This window comes from Rhincodon typus, chromosome 13 (assembly GCF_021869965.1).
Source record: "Rhincodon typus isolate 14 chromosome 13, sRhiTyp1.1, whole genome shotgun sequence".
NCBI classification, from domain to species: Eukaryota; Metazoa; Chordata; class Chondrichthyes; order Orectolobiformes; family Rhincodontidae; genus Rhincodon; species Rhincodon typus.
This window is the reverse complement of record NC_063344.1, coordinates 68,173,558-68,198,502: the sequence shown is the minus strand read 5'-3', so window position 1 is coordinate 68,198,502 and position 24,945 is coordinate 68,173,558. Positions and strand designations below refer to the sequence as shown.

The 24,945-nt window shown below is 40.3% G+C and overlaps 1 protein-coding gene across 2 annotated transcripts in view; it reads right to left on the bottom strand.

The window, feature by feature from the left end:
* Positions 1–6,710: 6,710 nt before the first annotated feature.
* Positions 6,711–24,945, bottom strand: part of pigx (phosphatidylinositol glycan anchor biosynthesis, class X) — a 21,349-nt gene continuing 3,114 nt past the window's right edge. The window contains exons 2-7 of one of the 2 annotated variants that reach the window (XM_020518553.2): positions 23,552–23,630; positions 17,619–17,754; positions 15,620–15,833; positions 13,922–14,022; positions 10,533–10,704; positions 6,711–7,417 (exon numbers count right to left, since the gene is read on the bottom strand). In XM_020518553.2, the coding sequence (XP_020374142.1) occupies positions 10,561–10,704; positions 13,922–14,022; positions 15,620–15,833; positions 17,619–17,754; positions 23,552–23,630 (674 nt within the window). In that variant the 3' untranslated portion in view covers positions 6,711–7,417; positions 10,533–10,560. Of the gene's footprint in view, positions 7,418–7,446; positions 8,226–10,532; positions 10,705–13,921; positions 14,023–15,619; positions 15,834–17,618; positions 17,755–23,551; positions 23,631–24,945 lie in introns of those variants that run through there. The other variant, XM_048604686.1, reaches the window with a different exon arrangement.

Genomic DNA, 24,945 nt, shown 5'->3' with positions numbered 1-24,945 from the left:
ACACCACCAAATGTGGCCACAATTGCTTTATACAAATTCATTACTAAATCTACATTTCTGTACTTGATAACTTTATTGCTAAAGCATTAGTGGCTTATCTGCTCCTACTAACGTTATCAGTTGGTTATTTATTTGAACGCTTTGTTTATTCACATTCTGCATTTCCTTTCCACTGAATGGCTGTTCCATGTTTCCCAACTGCTATTTATTCCTCATTCAACATCACTTAAGTAAATTATCCGTTCATATTCCATTATTTTTTGTGGGAGCTTGCTGTGCATAAAACAGATGCTGGGTTAAGAAAGCATTTGGTTTAACTGTCTTTACTAGTCAAGGCATAGAATTTAAGAACAAGGAGGTTATGCTGGAACTGTATAGAAGACTGGTTAGGACACAGCTAGAGTATTGTGTGCAATTCTGGAATCCACGTTATTGTAGGGATGTGAAAGCACTGAAGAGTAGAGCAGAGGAGATTTACCAGAACATTGCCTGGGCTGCAGAGTTTCAGTAATAAAGCGAGATTTTACAGACTGGGGTTGTTTTCCTTAGAGCAGAGGAGATTGAGAGGGAACACAGCACATATCAAATTATGAGGGGCAGGAAGAAGCATTTCCTCTTGGTACAGGGATCAATGACCAGGGTCATAGATTTACGGTAAAGGGCAGAAGGTTTAGAGGAGATGTGAAAAAAACTTTTTCATCCAGACGGTGATGAGAATCTGGAACTCGCTGCCTGTAAGGGTAGCAGAGGCAGAAACCCTCATAACACTTAAGCAGCATTGAGATGTATACTTGCGATGCCAAGGAATACAAAGCTATGGGCCAAGTGCAGGAAATAGAATAGTTAGGTGATTTTGTCACTAGTGCAGAGACAATAGTACTTTATATTTCCTACATTCCTGTAATTGTCTTCCCAAAAGGGAGGAATGTGGAAGTTGGGGTTGTCACTAAATATTTTTAAGGCTCAGTTAGTAAGATACTTGATTGACAAGGTTGTGAAAGGATACAGAGGTAGACAGGAAGTTAGAGTTGTAGCCACAGTAAAGTCAGCATGACAGGCCTGAATCAGATTAGATACGATTTGATCAAAAGATGCTAGAGGCTCAAGGGGCCAAGAAGCCTATTCCAGTTCCTAATAGGTGATGTTCATATATGTGTATGTGTTACAATGACAGGCATGATGCTAAGTATTTAATTGGCCGTAAAGCACTTGGGAAAATTCTATGATTTTGAAAAATACTATATAAATGCAAGCTCTTCTTTTCAAGCCTTTCTATTTCATGTCTTTCCTATGACAGCAAAAATAATGCACATTTTTCTATATTAGGTTGAATGTTCTATCCCTTGTCTGTCACAGTCTTTCTTGGTGTTTGTCAAACCTACTTTTTAGTATCTTCAACAAACATTCACATTGTCCTGCAAACTCAAATATATGATAAGGGAAGCAATGGCCTAGTGGGATTATCGCTGGACTGTTAAACCAGAGACCCAGATAACATTCTGGCTACCCAGGTTCGAATTCTGCCATGGCAGATGGTGGAACTTGAATTCAATAATATTCAATATCTGGAATTAAGAGTCTAATGATGGTCATGAACCCATTGTTGATTGTCAGAAAAAACCTTCTGGTTCACTAATATCCTTTAGGGAAGGAAACTGCCATCCTTACCTGGTCTGGCCTACATGTGACTCCAGACCCACAGCAATGTGGTTGACTCTTTACTGTACTCTGGACAATTAAAGATGGGCAATAAATGTTGCCTCGCCAGTGACGCTCTCATCCCGTGCATAGATAACAAAAAATATTGAGAACAGACTGTAACTAGTGCTAAGCCTTGAGGTTCGCCACCATTAACCCTACTCAAACCCAGCAACATTTGCTCCCTCAAAGTACAAACAGATAAAGTTAGTAGTGGAGAGTGAGAAAATGGCCAACAGACTACATAAAACTTCTACCTTGGTTTATACAGAGGACTTTAATGTTGAGACTGTACAAGTAGTAGAGTAGAAGTTGGGTGTCAGTAAAGGTCATAAAATAAATTATTCAAACCTAAATGGGAATTTGGCAGATCTTGATTCATATCCAAGGGACGTGACAGAAGCACAGTAAGAAAGGACACAAATATATGACCACATGGATAGAATGACTGTTGAAATTCAAGTTACTCAGAGAGAAGTACAGCTAACAATTAAAGACTGATACAGGGAATACTCTTGGAAATATGAGGTGCAGCAAAAGGGGAAGCTTCAACATTTACAAGCTTTAAGGAAGCACAGTGCAAAGGTAAAAGAAAATACTATTAATAAGCTGTTGAACCGACTGAGAAATATACCAATACCAAGTCTGGGTATAATTGATCCAGTTGATAACTCTCAGGCAGTTCAGCTGATGAAGCACTTTGCAAACTTGAGTATTGAACCCCACTGAGGCAGGACAATTAGACTTACCTCAGTTATCTAGGAGACATATTGTCCATATAGAACTCGGAATACAGCAAGATCCCGGCAGACTACATAGAGCTTTTACCTTGAGACTGTACAAGTAGTAGAGTAGAAGCTGGGTGTCAGTAAAGGTTATAAAATAAATTATTGAAACCTAAAATGGGAATGTGGCAGGACTTGATTTATGTCAGGTGGAGATGCAATAACTGGATCAAATTCGACATCAAGTCATCCTAAATCATCAGTAACTCCCAACCTGAACCAATATACAGAAATACGGGCCGTTTCATCATTGAGGATCAAATCCCAACTGAGGTGGAAATCCCAGAAGAGTTGTGATGGTGTGTCAAAAGATTTATTAAAGCATGACAACCTTTTTGTAAGACTTTGGATCAAGGACAGAGGTGGAAAAGGATAAAATGTATGAAAACATTGCTACAGCACTCCATTTTCCTAGTATATTTTCTAACACTACTACAAAGCCTGTTTACAAACCTTTCAAGAGGATGGAGACAGATAACCTAAGCCCTTTACATGCCAAGAGTGATTATGTTTTTACACAAAGGATTAAATTCAAAAATTCATCTGTTCCACTTATGCAGAAATATTGCAGATTCTGTGTCTGACCAGCTTCCTCAGTCCACATTAACGCATTGGACAAGGGCATCAGTGCTAGTGAAATGATTGTACGAAGAAAATATTCAGCCATCTAAGCAAGCCATAGATTACCCCTTCTGCATACAATAAACTTTGTTTTTACCAGCACCTTATGAACTGGCAATCTTGATAAATCAGCAAAAATTATATAACTGAAATATAGGAAGTTTACTGCATCATTGCGATCTCTGCATAGTCAGTTCAAGGTGCGAGTGAGAAGGCTCTCTGCCAGTAAGTTTTATTTAAGGTGGAATTGTATTATTATATAAATGATTTATGCTTTAAATAAAATATTACAGTAATATGTATACCCCCTGCATTACTTAGTTCACACTGATTACAGGGATCTCTTGATCAACCAGAATATTTGATCAACCGGCACACTCCTGGTCCCATAGGTGCCAGCTAATAAAAAGTTTGGTGTACTTCAGAAATAATTCCCAAGCGTTGAATATGTGTGGAGATACATAAGCTATGCTCAACAATTAATTTATTAGACAACAGGCCCTTACAGTGATAACATTCAAATGGTACCAAAACTGTACATCTGTGCAATGTTATCTGCAAAGGTATCATATAACCATTCACCATCATGATCCCAAATTGAGGACTTGCATCAATGCGCTAAGACTTAAACACGGACTCAGTCCTTAAAAGTACACAAAATACATGCATTTGTACCAAATCCAAATCAGGAAGTTGTGTTTCCAGCACCCTCACTGATCTTATTTACACTAGAGATCTCTCCTCAACCCTGTCCCACCTATTCCTGCACTTCTGCTTTTCCCCTTCCCCCTTCCCCCTCCATCTCAGAACTACAATAAGGTTCCCCTTGTCCTCACTTTTCACTCCACCAATCTTCATATCCAAAAGAATATCCTCCACCGTTTCTGCAACGTCCAGCATGATGCCACCACCAAACATATCATTTCCTCTCCTGCCTTGTCAGCATGCCAAAAGGACAGTTTCCCTCGGCCCACTCCTTAATAACCTTCAACACCTCATCCCTCTCCCATGACCCTTCCTATGCTTTCACAGGAGTTGCAACACTTTCCCTCTGTCCTATCCAAGTCTTCAAACATTTCTTCTACTAGGAACACTTAGAATCACAGAATCCCTGGAAGCAGACCATTCAGCGCGGCCTTCACAAGGGCATATGATTGACAGCCCTGCACCAAGGCATCTGTCGAGATGAATGACACTGTGACCATCAGAACCAGAAAGTTCATGACAAATCGCTTGCTTCAACGCAAGCAAATGGTTGTCGATGTTCTCCATCCTGGCAAACACACAGTTCCTAAGACAGAAATTAGAGAAAAACTAGCAAAAATGTACAAAACGACACCAGATGTTGTGTTTGTTTTTGGCTTCAGGGATAGAGAGCAGAATGAAATCTATGACTTTACTCTTCGTCATATCCGCCAATTTCATACTTCTATGGTTGATGTATATTTTATATTGAACCTCTGAACGGACCCACACCCCTAGTCTATTCTTGTAACTGCATTTCTCATGGCTAATCCACCTAGCCTGAACATCCCTGTATACTGTGGGCAATTTAGCACAGCCAATCCACCTAACTTGCACATCTTTGGACTGTGGGAGGAAAACAGAGCATCTGGAGGAAACCCACACAGACACGGGGAGAATGTGCAAACTCCACACAGACAGTAGCTTAAGGGTGGAATTGAACCGAGCACCCTGGCACTCTGAGGCACCGTGCTGCCCTGATGTTGGCTCTCAGTTACTTGGATTTATTCATCAATTGAATTGTTTTTATAACTGGATATTTCATGCCGTTCTTTAATTGGTTTCTGAATTTTTTTCTATGTCACCACATAAATAAATATATTTGTGCAGCAACTTAGGCTCCACAACAAAAATGCAACTTGCTCAAGAAGAAAAAGCATGGTCATCCAAGAATAACCAACATTAGAGAAATATAAAATATACATCAACCATAGAAGTATGAAATTGGCAGATATGACGAAGAGTAAAGTCATAGATTTCATTCTGCACTCTATCCCTGGATCATTCTCTATTTTTCTCTGACCCCTAAGTCCCTTATGGCCTCAAAGATATGTCTGACTGTCAGAATGTCGAGAAAAAGCATAAAAATGAATGGGGAGAAAGGTGTTGAAATGTTTCAAAATATTTAAAACTTGCCCACCAATGGTCGTAAATAACTGTATAATAGTACCACAGAACATTGAAAGAAAACCTGGAAAGGTCAGCAATAATCTAATCTATTGTGTTTGCTGCTCACAAGCTCACAATGCAGTCTCTTCTACATTGGGGTCATCAAAAGCATGTTTACGGAATACCTACATTCAATCCTCAAGCATGGCCCTGACCTTCCAGTCACTTGCCATTTCAAAACACCATCCTGCCCTAATGCTCACGTTTGCTGCAGTGTTCCAGTGAAGTCCAACACAAGCTGGAGGAAAAACATCTCATTTTACATTTAGGCACTTTACAGCCTTCTGGACTCAAAGTTAAGTTTCACAACTTCTGATCATGAATGCGATCTTTCATTTTGGTTTCCACTCACCCCAACTACCACCATCCTAGCTTCTTATTTCCATGGTTTTGCTATCAGCATGGATGACCCACATCCTGCTATTAACACCTACTCTGGATCTATGTAACTTCTTTACAACCGTTACCATACTGTTTGCGTTTTGTTCTGTAACAAGGCTGAACTCTAACCTTACTCAATATCTAACCCTCCACTGATCTTTCCTTTATTCCACTTTTTCAAGCCCTACAATATAATACAATACCCATCTACAATATTCTACAATATAATACCCATCACTCTGCCATCTCTCCTCAGTTCCAAAGAGGAGCAGCTTCCAAGGCTAGGAATCTTGCAGTGAGTAACTCACTTCCTGACTCCCCAAAACCTATCCACACCATTACACGGCACAAGTCAGGACTGTAATGGAATATTCCCCACTTGCCTGGATGAACACTGCTCCAATACTCAGGAAGCTTGACACCATTCAAGACAAAGCAGTCTATTTGAATGGAATTATATCCATAAACGTTCACTTCCTCCACCAGCAATGCTCAGAGGCAGCATTGCTGAATAGAGAAACAGATGCACAGCAGAAATTTACCAAGACTCCTTAGACAGCATCTTCCAAACCCATGAGTACTACCATTCAGAAGGATACTTGGATACATGGGAACACCACCACCTACAAGCTCCCCTCCAAACCACACACCACGGTGACATGGAAATATATATTGTTCTTTCACTGTCGCTGAGTCAAAATCTTAGAACTTCTTTCTTAACGGCATTATGGATCTACCTACAGCCCACATGGACTGCAGCAGTTCAAGAAGATAGCTCACTGCCACCTTCTCAAGAGAAATTAGGAATGGGCAACAATTTTTTTTTTTAAATTCATTCATGGGATGTGGGCATTGCTGGCTGAACAGAGGACAATTAAGAGTCAACCACATTGCTCTGGGTCTGAAGTCACATGTAGGCCGGACCAGGTAAGGGTGGCAGATTTCCTTCCCACAGGACATTAGTGAACCAGATGGGTTTTTCTGGACAATCAGCAATGGTTTCATGGTCATCATTAGACTCCTAATGCCAGATTATTAGTGAATTCAAATTCCACCATCTGCCGTGGCCAGATTCGAACCCAGGTCCCCAGAACATTACCCGAGTGTCTGGATTCACAGTCTAGTGCTAATACCACTAGGCCATCATCTACCCTTGACAAATGCTGGTCCAGCCACACACATCCTGTGAGCAAACTTTAAAAAGTATCATTTTAGAGTTAAATCTCTGTTTCTCCATTCATAGATGCTCCCAGTCCTGCTGAGTATTTCTGGCACTTACTATTTTTATTTCAGACCTCCAGCATCTGCAGTATTTTGCTTTGTTGTTAAGGGAGTATACGTACAGATGTTTTCAGATCAACTTGTTCAGAGATGTTACAACTCACCTGTAGAGCAGTGGCATGTGGACCTAGGCCTCCTGGCTCAGCGGTACTATTGTTATTCAGAAGTATACTCCTGCTATTTAGTGTTATAGTCTATATTATTATTTAATCCATACTAATAAGGAAACTGAAGTTGGGAAGAGAGCTCATGCAATTCAGATGTGGAGAGCCAGTCACTCCATTCACCTGCCTTTGGGCAAATGAGTTGTTATTTCAGCTCTAAGCATAGTGACAGAGTGCGGAACAGCAACAAGTCCCACGCCAAACGTCATCCCGCAAACAGCTATCAAAATGGCCTCAGAAGAGCAAACCGTAAAGAACTGTAGGAAGTTCAGTTAGTTGATCCCTCAGGAGACCCTAGGAAGCAAACAGCGAGAACACAATCTATTTAGTTCGAGATTTCATAAGTAACTTTATTCACAAAACACATTATTTGTAACTTAGATTAGCACATTAGAAAAACGCAGGGCAAACTTCTCACAGGATACTACTCTTTCGATAACAAGTGGGAGATGGCTGGGGGAAAGGCCCATGTAAAAAGTATGGCCATTACTGTCACATACAGCTCATCTGGCATGTCCAAAATGCAGATAATATAATACGTGTAGCCTCTAAGGCAGAATTATTTTGATATAGTAGTGTAAAATTGCCAGAAATCTTTCAGACAGGATTCTTTGAATTTATGGGACAGTTAAATTGGTAGCTGGACAGGTCTTTTCTGTTTGGTCTCAAGAATAAAGTATCAGGCATGCATGTGAATACATTTTCCAAACATGAGAAATATTTGAGAAATGTTAACGATGATTTCCTTAATGTCTGAAATCTCCAATTCCACTAGGCTGCTTTTTACAGCCATTCTGAACATCAAAAGAATTGATATATGGCAGGCTGAGGATGCCAGAGAATCTGTGCCTGGATGTTTAAAGGAAATTTATATTATCTAGCTCCAGTTCTGTCTTTTGTCTAACAAAGCTTTCTGAATTCTGGCTGCGCAGACAGGTTTCCATGAACTTAACATTCCTTTTCAGAGTAGAACATGGAACTTTTACAGGCTTTCCGCCCCCGCCCCCACCCCAATTTTCTCCTGTAAATCTGGCAGACGATCAGCACAAATATGCAGAGAAGTGATGTAAACAGCTGCTTGAGCCTTTTCTCCAAAGTTCGCCTGTAAATAACAAATGGCACTAGATGAAAAGCTAATGTGGCATTAAGTAAAATGCTCGACAATTTTATTGGGGATTCTCTTAATTAGCTGTGTAACTTCAATTTAAAAAAAAATTTATTAACAGCATTTAAACAATCAACTGAAGCTTGCTGGCTGATCGAAAGAACCAGACTGCATTCCCAGCATCAGTTCCCTCCTTAAGTATCAGAAATAGGCTATAAAACCTGTGCAATTTGTGGAAGATGAATAGGAAGATAAGCAGACCAGTCCTATACCTAGAGAAAGAAATGTTCTCTCGTTGCCTTTCTTTAAACATATCAAGTTGCTGTGATCTGAAATGCTTTGCTTGACAGGGTGGAAAAATTGATGAAAAGCCAAAATAATATAGATCCAAAGAGATTCGGTTCCAGATACATAGTCTTTTTTTATTCATTAACAGGATGAGGGCATCACTGGCTAGGCAGCATTTATTGCCCATCCCTTATTGCCCAGAGGGCAGTTCAGAGTCAACCACATTGCTGTGGGTCTGGAGTCCCAAGTAGGCCAGACCAGGTAAGGATAGCAGTTTCCTTCCCTAAAGGACATTAGTGAACCAGGTGGGTTTTTCCGACAATCGACAATGGATTAATGGTCATCATTACATTCTTAATTCCAGATATTTTACTGAATTCAAATTCCACTATCTGCCATGGTGGGATTCGAACCCGGGTCCCCAGAATGTTATCTGGGTCTCCAGATTAACAGTCTAGCGATAATACCACCAGGCAATTGCCTATTTCATTGAAATGCTATGATCAGGTATAGAAAAATGCTCAAAAGGTTGATGGAGCACTGACCTTTATATCCAGAAGAATGAATACAATGGAATAGAAGTACACTTCAACTAGACAAAGCCCTAGTCAGACCACATCAAGACTACTTTGAATAGTTTTGACCATCACAGATTGGGAAGGATGAACTTTCCTTGGTGAGACTGCAGTGCAGATTTATCACATACCAAGGTTTAAAACTTGAAGACAAATTATACAAACTAGGTTTATATTCCCTGGAATGACAAAGATTGAGGATTGATTCATTAAAGTTCAAAGATATTTAGGGGAAACAGAGAAAACAGACATTGAGGAAGTATTTATCCTAGCTGGAGTCCAGGATGAGGGTACAGTCTAAAACTTAGAGCTGGATCTTCTAGGAGTGCAATTAAGAAACATTTCTACATGCAAAGAGTCATAGGACTTTGGAATTCGTGGAAGGGCGTAGATCAACTATCATCTCAACAAATAGTCAAACAAGTTTATGGAATGAGGAGGATTCTGGGTAATCCAAGATGGAGGACAGGAAAAAGCTGTGGCTGTAAGAGCTGCTCCTTTTTTGAGTAATTTTCAGTGTTGGAGCTTATTTCCTCGAATTCTAGAAGCAGTAATTACTGTTTTATAAGCTGTTGCATTGTTTCGAATGTTGGGGAAAGCAAAAGATCCAGGGTTGGAGGGTTTGAGCTATTGGGAGACGCTGAATAGACTGGGGCTATTTTCCCTGGAGCGTTGGAGGCTGAGGGGTGACCTTATAGAAGTTTATAAGATCGTGAGGGGCACGGACAGGGTAAATAGACAAGGTGTTTTCCCCAGGGTGGGGGTCCAAAACAAGAGGGCATATGTTTAAGGTGAGAGGGGAAAGATTTAAAAGGGATCTAAGGGGCAACATTTTCATGCAGAGGGTGGTCCATGTATAGAATAAGGAAGTGGTGGAGGCTGCTACAATTACAACATTTAAAAGGCATCTGGATATGGACCAAATGTTGGCAAATGGGACTAGATTTAGTTAGGATATCTGATCGGCATGGACGACTGGGAAAAAAGGTTCTGTTTCCGTGCTGTACATCTCTATGACTCTAACTGAATGGCTTACTCCTTTTTATATAAATACTTAAAGGGAACAAAGTTACACAGCGAAGAGGAAAGAATAGCGAACTGAAATTAACAAGATAGCTCCATCAAAATGCTGATATTGGTATAATGGGCCAAATGAACTCCAGTTTTGAATGCATCTACCTTAGTAAACAGACAATTCCACTACTCTCTACTCCCATTCGCCATATAATCCAAACACATGGGATGCTAAAGAAGTAAAAGCTGCATGTACATTACACTAACATGCAAGTACAAGATGATTGAAGACTTCAAGTTGATACCAACTTCACTGGCTGCAGACTTGCTGAAACTGAGTGTACATATAATAAACTATATAAAAGGGATTCCACAGCAATGTGCTATTCCAAACAATTCCAGTAAAATCCAAGACTGGAAATCTCACCTTTTACTGGGCTTTCATCACTCTTAAATTAGTGTTCAAACTCGCCATGTATCCACACAGCTCTGATAAGCAGGCTACAGCACAGAATGGTAGTGAGCAATGTTGCAGTGACCACAGCCAATACATCCTTCTTCTGCCCAACAGGAACCTGTAGCGTAAGAGTTTCCACAACCTGCAAAAAGAAAGAATCGTGACATCCAGCAATCTGAAACAGGAAGTGATTCTGAGACTTGACAATTTGTAAAATAGAAAACAGTCACGACACATCCAGGCTTATTAAGCACATGCTCTAAATTTCATATACAAGTATTTCAATATGACGAGAGTGCTTTTTAAGAATAGTGCAATATTAACTTCTGAACAACAAACAAATGAAAACAGTTAACTGCACAAAAAATAAATTCCCAAACTAGGAGACCCCATTCCTGATTGACTCCTGTATGAAACAGCAGAGATTGCATAATCAGGCACAGAACTCAGCAAGTTCAATATGTCTTTTCTTTATTTTTTCATAGGAAGTGGCATCTTTGGCTAAGGCAGCATTTGTTGCCCATTCCTCATTTCCCCTAAATTGGCGATGGTGAGCTGTCTTCTTGAAGTTGCAGCCCTTTGAATTTAGGTACACTCAGTCCTGTAAGGAAGGAAAATCCAGGATTATGACTTGGTGACAGTGATAGGAATGGCGATATAGTTCTAAGTTAGGATATGTGGCTTGAAGGAGAACTTACAAGGGGTGATGTTCCCATGCACCTACTGCCCCTGTCCTTCTAGGTGGTAGGGATCATGGGTTTGGAAGATATTGTTGAAAGATGAGCTGATGCAAAGTCTATTTTGTAGTTGGAATTCACTGCTGCCACTGTGCAATGGGGAATGTTAAAGGTAGGGGATGGGGTGCCAATTAAGTAGCATTTGTCGTGGTGGTGCTGTTTTGGTAGAAAGTTGAATTCTGAACAACTTTAGGGCTTTGGGAGGATATGCAAGGCATGTAACATCAGTATCACAAAGCACGATCAAAACTGGCTTGGGATCTATTACTATTTCTCAAATCACAACATTTTCTAATTAAGAAATTCTAATGGTGCAAGCATGGACTTCTCGGCCCTCATCACTACCTTAATCTTGATGCTTTTCCCCTCTCAGATATTCAAACAGTGGAACCTGACCAGACAGCGGAAGACCAAGAAATTAGTGAAGGTAAAGAGATACTGTAATTCAGTCTCACAACGGCAGGTGCCAAGTTAGATGCCTATGCAGTTTTAGTTTTAGAGCTCAAGACCATAACTCGTAGGAACAGAAGTAGATAATTTAGCCCAGAATTTGCTCCACCTTTCAATGTGATTATAGCTAATCTTATTTTCCTCAAATCCACTTTCCTGTCTTATCCTCATAACCCCTAAATTCCTTACTGATTAAAAATCTGTCTACATCAACCTTGAATATACTTAACAACCCAGAATCAATAGCTCTTTATTTTTAAAATCCATTTCCTTTGATATAAAGGCAAACATTCAATTTGCCTTCCTTATTAATTTCTGAACCTGGATGCTAGCTTTTTGTGCTAAGTGAATAAAAGAAAAATACACAAGGACCCCTAAATCACCATGTGCTGCAGTCTTCAGCAGACTTTCTCCTGCCAAAGTGTATAAGCTCACAGTTTGTCAAATTATGTTCTTTGCAGGTTTTTGCACAAGTTGAGAGGTCTTAGCCTATTTATACCCCTCTGTAGACTCTTTGTGTCATCTTCACTACTTACGTTCTCACCTATTTTTGTGTCATCTGAGGAGAGGACAGAAATGTTATCTAATTCTGGTAACATAGTGGTACATGTATCCTCTAAACAGGAAAAAAAAAAATCACATTGGTACCAGCTGAACAAAGGTGAGATTGCACATCAGTTCTGGGACACACTGAGAACACTGATGATTACTTTGTTGGGCCAGATAACTTACACATAAAAGTGCTCCATTCATTCAAAAGCCTGTGTTCACGGTTAAGGTGCTTGGAGGAATCCAGCACCAACTTGGGACAAGTTGGTTTAAATCCCATTTTTTCCCAAAACAAACCAGGGTTGGGGGGGTGGGGTCATTCACTCCAGCAATGCACCCTACAGTCAACTATGATATAGTGTTTGATGGTCAATGCCTCAACATTCACTGCAGCACAAGCAGCAGCCACCCGGGTACTGCAGCAGGAGCTCAGAACGCTGTCTAGGAATCTCAGCTTGCTGCCATGGAAACTCAGATTTCTGTCATCATGGTTCTGGATGCCAGTACACAAAGGGCATGATAGCACAGCACTCCTGGAATCTGTTTTACAACAGATCTGCTCCAGAAAGAACCTCTGCAGATACAGCCTCCTTTTGAGAGACCTTCTCCCCAACCTTCTCCCTCTGCTAGCAGCTTTTCGTGCTGTGCAGTCTCTGCACATGCTCCCATGTCATGCTCAATGCCAATAGGAAATATAACAAGGCCACCCATGTCTGAAAGCAACTGATTTGTCCACAAAATTTTTAATTACCAGGAACAAATTGATATGAACAGAAATATGAAAAGGACTAAAAATGTGTAGAATTGCAACAATAGCCAGAAGAGATAGTTGCTGATCTCTTTATATTGCGTGTATGCGTGCATGTATATGACTGTATATGTGAATATCAGTGCGCGTGTACACGCATATATGTGTGCGCATGCGCATGCGCATACATGTGCCTCTGTGTGTCTTTCATAATGTTGTTTTTACCTGCATAAGGGAGAGAGAGGTTGTTGTCTGGACCATGGAGCTCCAAATGGCAGTGCTGATGTCAAATCAACATTGCACACTGATTAATACCATGATCATCCCACTCTACATAGATCTGGCAAACATTAGGCATAGGCTTGCCACCCGCTTCAGGAATACATTGGCTGGCACACTTCATAACAAAACAGTCTTTTTGGAACGCTTATAGTTTCTCTTCTTATCAAGAAACATTTGCATAACTACCTTAAATTAAGAAAAAGGAAATGCAGGAGGATTTTTTTTAAACAAGAATGACAAGGATGTGAACAGATTACTGTAAAATGTGATTTCAGGAACCTTAACTGATTCCAAAAAAAGAAAATCAGACCGGTTCTCTAATACAAATGGTATATTGTGGATAGACAGGCTAAACAGACCGAAGCTCTTCCGTTGTCTGAAACCATTAATGTGTTATAAAACAATATGTAACAGGAACATTACTCTTATATCTATTTCAAATAATGGTGTATGTTATTGCTTGTATTATAAGTCTAACAGAATAAATCACGACACTTCTGCTTTGTCTAAACAAAATGCATAGAAAATACAAATAAAATACAGATTCACCTACAAAGATACGGTGATATTTCTTTAAACAGTTACCAACTTACATTGTGATAGTTAACATTCAGCCAGCTACAGATACTGTGATTATTTGCTGAGCAGGGAGCTTTAGTTATACCAAGTTTCCAACTTTCCAATAATGGACTATCTAAAAAGAGATAAAAGAGAATAAGAGGTGGTGATCCTCTTTACAAATCCGGATTTGATTCACTGAACAGATTAGATTAGACCTTTCGGAGTTCAGAAGAATGAAAACCATTCTCATTGAAACTTACAAGATTCTAGGGCAGACTAGACAGCATAGATACTGGACTGATACTTATTCTTGTGCAGTAAACTAGAACTAGAGGACATGGTTTATAAAATTAACAGTTTAAAAAAATCTCCCTTTTAAAACATTTCAGCTTGCATTGGAAAGAGGTGCTTCCTTCCTGGTGTGCTGACAGGAAGAAAAAGATGCAGCTGTAGTGCAGGATAATTCTACCTGCAGTTACAAAGTGATCATGATCATCAGCGGGGTATATAGACTGCCAGTAAGTTATTAGCCTGGATCCTCTGAAGTGTGGCAATCATCAATGTTCTGCTGTTCGGCTGGATCTTTACCTTAATTCAGTGCTGCTTTGCATTTCCTGCCAGGTGTACTGAGACCAGCTCTCCGAGAAATGTGGTGCGCAGCGACCCTTGGAATACTCCATCGCATTTGAGTGGAGTTGGTGGGTATGGGTAGAAGGAAGAGAGAGAGACAGAAGGCAGGAAATACCTGTTTTTTAAAGCACAAATGTCCAATGCTTGAATGTTGACCAGTAGGTAGGAGTGTCAGGAGTTCAACCGGTCAGGAGGGGTATTCAAGTCATGAGGGTACTCAGGTCACAGGAGACATGTAGTGTGATCAGATAGGAAAGTACGGGGTGTTAAGGGGTTGTCAGGGGTTTCATTTCTTTGAGTAGAGTGTAGTCAGGGGTTAAGGTGGGGCAGGAGTGTAGTCAGGGTTGCCGGGGGTGCTCGGTTGAATACTTACCAAGGGATTAGGCAAGGATGTTTCTAATATTTCTTAGGCAAATATCCAGGTAGGTACATTGGAACTGTGTGATATCTCCAACTCTAACTCAGATATTTTCCAAAAAATCATGAGGAGCAGTGGAATTTCCCACTTCAAGTACAAATTTCCTGAGCAATTCCCATGGAAACAGTGCATCAGGACATCCACAGAGTCCTATCATGCATCTCCAGCTATACATCCAGTCTCTGATGAAGATATGGGTCATTTATAGTACTGACAATTATGAAGTATAGTTGAATTTCACTAGAATCACTGCTAGGCGTTCTTTCAACAAGCTACATAGGAAAGGTTTAGAGGGATATGAGCCAAATACTGGCAAATGGGACTAGCTTTACCCATGTTATATGGTTGGCATGAACGAGTTGGACTGAAGGGCCTGTTTTCATGCTATACATCTCTATGACACTACTGTTAATTTTTGGCAGAATCAAATCAAAACCAATTCCTTTCTTCTTAGACTGTACCATGAATCGCTTTCCCACCCACCGTTACCTCCCTTTCCCACTGTCCCGAATTTCTCCTCCCAAAAGTGAAATAAAGAATGTAGGTTTTGGATGGAGAACAAGACAATAGTTATCTCTTATAAAACCATAACCAAGCAGTAGCATGAGTCAAGAGAGAGGGCAGGGGTATGTAAGGTAAATAAACCAAACCTGGAAGGCACTCATTCTAATTTGTTACATACTTTCCTGACAGTGAATCATCAACTGTGGGTCTGCAAGGGTCACCAAAGCAGTGGCTTCCTTTGTGTCTGTTGGCCGATGATATCGTACATGTAGTGGGACTGCTCCAGTAAAATGTCCATTATGTCTGGGATCAGGTTTCAGATAGATGATGACTGCATGTGCTGCTGACAAATATTCCGGAGCTTCAATATCGATCTCATTCTGAACGAATATCTACATATATATTGCAAGTGTTTAGAAAGCACCAACAGCAAGAAGTAAGCAATAACCACTGTCAGTCGCTACATCCAAGTGAATAACACTCAGCATTCAGAACTACCAGCTATAAATCATCAGCATTAGCACCTCTGCAGCTGTAGAAATCAGTGACATTGCTAATCAAAATGAATACACAGTAACTGTGACAGTGCATCCGATTTCACAACATTAATATTAGATTATACACCAGTTTTTACACTGCAACCAGGTCCAAGAGGACCTAACTGAAACGGTCTCTGGCATTCATTTTACCTGGCACAGCAGCTGCATGTGTACAGAATTAGCTGTCACAAGATGTCTAATTAAAAAAAAAAGAGTATTCAGGCATAATGTTGTCAACACTAAAACATGGCAGCAACTCTCTTAGAAGCCTCAGCAAAATCAGCGACAGGCAGCAACTTCAGTGGATAATAGATCTAAATAAATGCCAGGTTTACCCTGCTATAATAGCTATTAGTCAAAGCATTATAAGAGCAGCGTACCACTGTAAATAGGTCTGAAATTGAGTTTAAGATGGATTGCTATATCCATTTCATTTTATTCTTGGGTAGAAATTACTTAATCGGACGCAGTAAAAATGTTTATCGTACATGCGGTACTTGACTTTGCTTGATGGGGATATTGTAGTTTTAACCTGCAACTTATCTGGCACCTTTAACATTAGTTAAGTGTCTAAGATATTTCACTGACGCATAATAAAACAAAGCATGCCACCCAGTCACATAAGGAGATATTAGCTGGCGGAGGCAAGTTCAATTTAAGTATTTAAAAACAAATAAGACAGTTCCCTGCAAAGGAATAAAATGTGCAGGAATTCATGGAGAAGGCCAGGGAATGGCATGAAGCAAATGAATCATTCTGACAGCCGCTGCAATTGAGCTGGACCAAATAGCCTCCTTCTGCACTGTAACAACTCTGTGACTGATTCCAGAAAAGATGGGGACAAATTTGGGAGATGGCAACATTTTGAACTTTTTGAAGTAAGAGAAGATACAGATGAAATGGGAGTTACAAGGACGGTGGGTAAAGGTTTGTCTTTTTAAAGAAGGGGACGATAGTGGCAGATTTGAATGTTTGATGGACAGAACCTAATGAGAGGGAACCAGTAACAATATCAGCTAACACAGGAGCCAGGACAGGAAACAAACACAGATTACTGGAGTAACTCAGTAGTAACGTTAATACTGTTTCTCTCTATACAGAGCTGCTAGACTGGCTGAGTTTCTCAAGCATTGTGTTTGTTTCAGATTTCTGCACATTTTACCTTTAGCCAGGAACGGAAATTGGGCTATCAGTGATGAAGGCATCACCGGCCAGGCAGCATTTGTTGTCCATCCCTAATTGCCCACAGGGCAGTTAAATGTCAAGCACATTGCTGTGCGTTTGGAATCACTTGTAGGCCAGACCAGGTAAGAATGGCAGTTTCCTTCCTTAAAGGACATTAGAGAACCAGATGAGTTTTCCCAACAACTGGCAATGGATTCACGGTCATCATTAGACTCTTAATTCTAGATATTTTATTGAATTCAAATTACACCATCTGCCGTGGTGGGATTCAAACCCATGTCCCCAGAACACTATCTGGGTCTCTGGGTTAACAGTCCAGAGATCATACCACTAGGCCACTACCTCCCCGATGCACTTAGCAGAGATGGATGTTAACACTGACGTAATTAAAATGATTTTCGAACACTCTCATAATGACAAATAATAAAAAAAAGCAGACTGAGTTTCTCATACCTCTTCACTCTTCTGCTCTCGTAGTGAAGCAAGTTCATACGGATCCACGTAAAGTCCTGGTGGTAACTGCTGCTTAATCATAACGCAACAGCTCTGTTGAGCACTTTCACCAAGGTCAACATCCATTATTAACTCTCTACAAAATGTAACAAGCAGTCAATTAGTCATAGATAGAGTCATAGAGTCCTACAGCATGGAGACAAGCCATTCAGCCCGAACGGGTCCATGCTGACCAAAATGTCCATCCACGCCAACCCCATTTCCCTGTTCTTGGACCATATCCTTCTAAACCTTTCCTATCCATGCATTCATCCAAATGCCTTTTAATTGTTGTTAACGTACCTGCCTTAACCACTTCCACTGACAGCTCATTCCATTTGCGCACCACCCACTGTGTAAAAAAAAGTTGCCCCTCAGGTTCCCATGTATTCTTGCCCCTCTTACCTTAAACTGATGCCCTCTAGTCCTTGATTCCCCAACCTTGGGAAAAAGACCAAGTGCATTCACCCTATACATGCCACTCATGATCTTATACATTGCTATAAGAATCCCCCTCAGTCTCTTACGCTCTAAAGAAAAAAGTCCTGGCTTGTCCAACCTCTCCCTATAACTCAGTCCCTTTTGCCCTGGCAACATCCTTGCAAATTTCTTCTGCACTATTTCCAGTTTAATAACATCCTTCCTATAGCAAGGTGACCAAAATTGAACACAATACTCCAAGTGCGGCCTCACCAACGTCCTGTACAACTGCAACATAACTTCCCAACTTCTACACTGATGCTCTGACTGCTGAAGGCCAGTGTGCCAAAAGCCTTCTTCACTGTCCTGTCTACCTGTGACTCCACTTTCAGAGAACTATGCACCTGAACTCCAAGGTCCCTCTGCTCCAATACACTCCTTAATGCTCCACCATTCACCATGAAACTCTTATCTTGATTTGACTTTCCAAAATGCAACAGCTCACACTTATCTATATTAAACTGCATCTGCAATTTCTTGGCCCACTTCTCTAGCTAATCAAGTTCCTGCTGCAATTTCTGATAACCTTCCCCACTGTCTACAATACCACCTACTTTAGTGTCATCCACAAACTTACCAACCATGCCTCGTGCATTCTCATCCAAATCGTTGATATAGATAACAAACAGCAATGGGCCCAGCACTGACCACTGAGGCACACCACTAGTCACAGGCCTCCAGTCTGACAAACATCCTTCCACTATTACTGTCTGCTTCCTGCCATCAAGTCAATTATGTATCCAATTTGCCAACTCTCACTGGATTCCATGCGATCTAACCTTCCAGAGCAGCCTACCATGTGGAACCTTATCAAAGGCCTTAGTGAAATCCATATATAGACTATGTCTACCAACCTGCTCTCATCAACCGTCCAAGTCACTTCATCAAAGATTTCAAACAAATTTGTGTGGCATGATCTCCCAAGAATGAAGCCATGCTGACTACTCCTAATCAAACCCTGTCTTTCCAAATGCATGTATAACTTATCCCTCAAACAACTTACCTACCACAGATGTTAGGCTTACTGGTCTATAATTCCCAGGTTTTACTTTGCAGCCCTTCATGAAAAAGGGCACAACACTCGCTGCCATCCAGTATTCCGGGACCTCATTCGTGGCTAACGATGATGCAAATATATCAGCCAGGGCCCCCGCAATTTCTTCTCTAGCCTCTTGCAGGTTCTTGGATATATCTGATCAGGACCAGGAGATGTATCCACCTTCATACATTCTAATACTTCCAACACCTCCTCTACTGTGATAGGGACTGTCCCCAAGATATCACCACTGACTTCGCCAAGTTCCCAAGTCTTCATGTCTTTCTCCACGGTAAACACAAGAGGAGAAATATTCATTGAGGACCTCGCCCATCTCCTCTGGTTCCACACATACATGTCCACTTTGGTCCTTGAGGAGTGCTATTCTTCTCTCTAGTTATTCTTTTTCCTTTACTATATTTAAAGAATCTCTTTGGATTCACTCTAATCTTCTCAGCCAAAGCTATCTTGTGCCCCCTTTTCGCCCACCTGATTTCCTTCTTCAGTAAACTCCTGAATCCACTATATGCCTCCAGGGATTCCCTTGATCCCAGCTGTCTGTACCTGAGCCATACCTCCTCATTCAGGGTTCCCTACTCCTGCCAACCTTGCCTTTCACATTCATAGGAACATACAGACCTTGAACTCTAGCTATCACACTTTTAAAGGCCTCCCTCTTGCCAGACGTCCCTGCAAACAAACTAATCAAGTTCCTGCAAGCTCCTGTCCAATTCCTTCAAAATTCGCCCTGCCTAATTTAGAATTTGAACCTGTGGACCAGTTTTGTCCTTCTCCATAACTATTTTAAAATTAATAGAACTATGGTCACTGGCCCCAAAGTGCTCCCCTACTGTCACCTCAGTCACCTGTCCTGCCCTATTTCCCAAAAGTAGGTCAAGTTTTGCCCGTTCCCAAGTAAGACCCTCTATATACTGCTTGAGGAAACTTTCCTGAACACATTTAACAAATTCCACCCCATCTAACCTTAACACCATTGCAGTCCCAGTCTATGTTAGAGAAATTTAAATCCCCACTATGACAACCCTATTTTTCCTGCAAGTCTCTGCAATCTTCCTGCATATTTGTTCCTCTAATTCCCGTTGATTATTTGGGGACCTATAGTACAGCCCCAATAACGTCACCATCTCCTTCTTATTTCTTAGCTCCGCCCACAAAGCCTCACTGGATGATCCCTCAGTTATTTCATCTCTGACTACTGCTGTGATACTCATCTTAATCGCAAGAAGTCAGGTCCTTAACCTACTCATCAATGCTTTGTCCAAATTCACCACATGAACAATATGGCATTTAGATTCATTTTGTCATTTTCCATGTTTTACTTTAACGTTAATAGATTTTTGCAACTCTGTCTCATTGGGTGAAGACATCACATGGTATTGAGGCTTTAGAAGAGAAAATTCACAATGTTGCCTTGTATACAGTGTATACAGAAACATATCATACTTTACAGAACAGAAATGGAAACACAAGGTAGGCAATTGATGGATTAGTGTGGAAATGCAGCGGGAGAAAATGTTTGGTCTTTCATGGAATTTATATGATACTGTCATACAAGTTCGAGGAGACAGAACTTGGAAAATGTTAGATTAGTACTCTTTATTCAAGCAGGATAATGAGATAATAAAATATAACCTTTTACACAAGGTCTGTACATGAGGTGCCAAAATACTCAAATGCCCCAGGAGATATCACTACAGCTGCATAAAAACCTATAAAGTAGGAGCAGGAGGCAGTCATTTGGTCTTTGGAGCTCTCATGGCTATTTAGTAAGTTCATCACCTCAGCTCTGCCTCCCACAATAGCCCTCAATTTCCTTAGTATCCAAGAGTCTGATGACTGAGCATCCACAACATTCTAAATGTTTACAACCCTCTAGACAAAGAAATTTTTCATCTAAACCTAAATGGCTGACTACTTATTCCGAGACCCTGACTTCAAGTTGTATATTCCTCAAGGAGAAACAGCCTCTCAGCAACTGCCTTACAAATGTTTTATGTTTTAGCGAGATCATCTCCCATTCTGTTAAGGACTATCGGAAATATGCCTAGTCTACTCAAGCTCTCCTCTTGGGAGAAACTCTCATCCAAGGAAGCAGTCTAATGAACTTCTTTCGCTCCTCGTAGAGCAATTTATCCTTCCTGAATGAAGGAAAGCAAAACAGTACACAGTACAGTATCCCAGAGCATAGTTTCACCAAGGCCTGACTTTCCAAACTAAGATTGTTTCTGTCTACTTTTTTCAATCCAATCTTTTATTATTAGAACAATCCTCCTTTTCCATCTGATCTCTCTCTTCTAAACATCAAGTATCTAGGAATATTTAATTCCCAACCTTAGTTTTCCTGTAATCACATCCGTATAGCAGTGTTTAGATGCAAAAAGTTATTAATAGCTAGCTTTCAGTGACTTATGAAGAAGAATACATAGGTCCCATTGGACATCAATACTTTCCTATTGCTCAGCATTTAAGAAAATTCACTGTACCTTTATTCGTCCTACTAAAGTGGAGGACCTCAATCTTATTCATACTCATCTGCCATGGTGTTGAAAACTCTCAGTTTGTTCAAATTTCTTTGAAACCTCTTTGCATCCTCTGCACAACACTCATTCTCATCAGGCTCTGAATCATCAGCAAAATTTGGAAACGTCACAATTGGTTCCCACATCCAAATCAGTGATATAGATTGCGAGCAGCTGAGGGCCAAACAATGATCCTTGCAGTTTTTCACTGGTCACAGTCTGCCAACTTCAGACTGACCCATTTATTCGTACTTCCTGTTTTTTATCTCTTAACCAATTATAGAGTCACAGGGTCATACAGCACAGAAACAGGCCCTTTCGCCAATCCTCAACCTCTGCAAGTATATTACCCTCAATCCTATGCACTTTAGTATTGATTACAAATACCTGTGCAGGACTATATTAAAAGTCTTCTGAAAATCCAAATATACTACATCAACTGGTTCCCCCTTATTGGCTCTGCTAGCAACATCCTCAAAAACCTCTATACTATTGGTTCCCACATGGATCATAAGAATTAATTCATCCCACTTCCACCCCAAGTTCTTCTCCAGCTTCAAGGAGATGTCTTTAACCTAGGCGTCATGCAGTTAACACATCCTTCAAGATTCTGGTCATGGCTGCATAGAACAGTGGCTATAATGTCTTCTGGATTCCACATGTTTGGAAAAAAAATCACAATTGTAGACTCAAAATGCTGGAGATTCAAAGTATTTCTTAGAGCTCACCATATGACTGGTACACCAATGCACTACTGTTCAACAGCTGACTGGAGTGCAGAAGTAAATGTGTGATCCTGGATGTGTAACCTCAATGATTAACTCTTAGCTCTCTACAAATCATATAAAAATGTGATAATACTTATCCCCTAAATATACTGCCCCTCATCATTATCACATTTCCTTTCTCTTCCTAACTTGAATGGTCAACAGTACAACGATCAGCTTGTTTATCCACCCTAAGGCCCTTGGCCCCATCAACATAGAACTTCCAAGCTATTGTATAAGGGCAAATGCTGAAACTCCTCCAGCACTGTACCTGGGGTTCCCTTAACAAGCATCTAGTAGCCTTATGTAGCCTATATAGAAGAAACTGATCTATGCTTCAATGAGTTGTATTCCTCAAAGTTACACAGGACAAATATATTTATCATTGTGGTATCACTGCCTTACTATGTGCACCCTGTAGGTAGTTACTACTGTTTAGTTTATTAGTTTTCACCCTCTGCTGCATGCATCTCTTGTGTTTTATCTCTTTCAATATGTATTTCCAAGGGTACCAATTTTCATTAATTACACACTGAAACTTATTCTAGCTCCTCTTACCCCCACCGTTGCCACTGTGATAAATGCCTGTCAGATTTGATTTCATTGATTTCACTGTACCGAGGTACAGTGAAAAGTGTTGTCTTATGTGCTTTACAGGCAGATGGTACTTTACAAGTGCATCAGAGTAACAGAACAGAGTGCAGGATACAATGTTACAGCTGCCGAGAAGGTGCAGACAGGGAGGATCGACATTAACATTAAAGAGGTCTATTCAAAAGTCTGATAGCATACTGCATCTTTGTGTGCTTTAACATAATTCTAACTCGGCATTATGTACTTCTGTATAATGACAGTCTTACTCTATTTAATAATCTTTATGTGCCTTTTCTTACAGAATACATCCTCAGCCCTAAAATCTGTTACATTATTTACTGATTTGTCTAATTAAATGAATGCTAGTATGACAAAGACAAGATTTGGAAAAGCGCACTGCTTCAACCAATTCTGCTTCCATTAGCCGTCTTGTGTTAAAATAATGCAGAAACATATTTATAATCTGACAGCTCTTACCTATGAAATCCATTCTTTACAATATGTCTGTTCAAACTCACTGATCGAAGCCAGGGCTCAGAGTACAAAGGATCATTACCTGTACAAACATAGAACAGTAACATTCCACACTCAGTATGAGTCACTATTTAACAGGTGGAATTGGGTAAGAATTTTTTTTCAAATTTAGGAGATGCATAGAAATTTCCCATCTGTGTCCCCTTCTCCCACTAACTCTTTTCCAGCATATTCTGGAGAAATTTTTCTTCCAAACATCATGCTATTGAAATCTGGAAAGATCTAAAAGCTTGCTACTTGAATTCTAGGGCAGCTAGATGTCAAGAAAAACTGAAGATGTGAGATTTCACATAGCAGGTAAGTAGGAAATGGCAAAATGCCATTTAAAGAACTGCCAGAATGACATGTCTAGGATATCAATTCATCAAACTATTCCTTAAAATAGACACAGAATAAAGAGAAAGCAGGAAAGGAGGAAGCATTTGCATTTATATCATGTCTTTGACAACGCAATTATCAGCCAAAGAAGTATTTTCTTTTGAAGTATCGGCATTCTCAGTGGGGAAGACTCCTCACTCAGCAGGCTTTGAGTTCATGTCCCATTCCAGAAAATCAAGCTGAAAAACCTAGGGTAATGTTCCAATTTGGTACTAAAAGAGTGCTGAACTGTCAGAGGTACCGCGTTTCAGCTGAGATGCTGAACCAAGACCCTGCCTGCTCTCACAAGTGAATATTAAGGGTCCCATAGCAATTTCCAAAGAAAAGCAGTTATCTTTGCTAATATAGACCCCTCAAAAAATTGTGGTCAACATCATATTGCTCTTTATGGAATTTTGCTGGGTTCAAACTGATTACACGTTTACTATTTAACATCAGTGATTGCACTTCAAATTAACATGCTTAGCTGTAAAGTACTTTGGGATGTTCAGGGACAAGATGCAATATAAATACAAGTCTCTCTTTCTTCAATCATGATTGTAATATTGAAACATTAACGTGAGAATAATAGCCCTCATTTATAACTAATTCTAGGGAAGATACCTGAAATTTGACCAACAGTCTGGCACATGGAAAAACATACCTTTCCAAATTGATCACCAACCTCTGACAAAATTAAGTTCTTTGAAGAAGTAATGGAGAGAGTTGGTAAGAGTAATTGAATCTTATACGAACGTCCAAAAGGCATGTGATAAAGTTCTAAATAATAGAATTGTCAGTAAAACTAAAGTCTATACATGAACAGAGATAGTAGGAACTGCAGATGCTGGAGAATCCGAGACAACAAGGTGCAGGGCTGGATGAACACAGCAGGCCAAGCAGCATCATAGGAGCAGAGAGGCTGACGTTTCGGGCCTAGACCCTTCGGTCTAGGATTCTCCAGCATCTGCAGTTCCTAC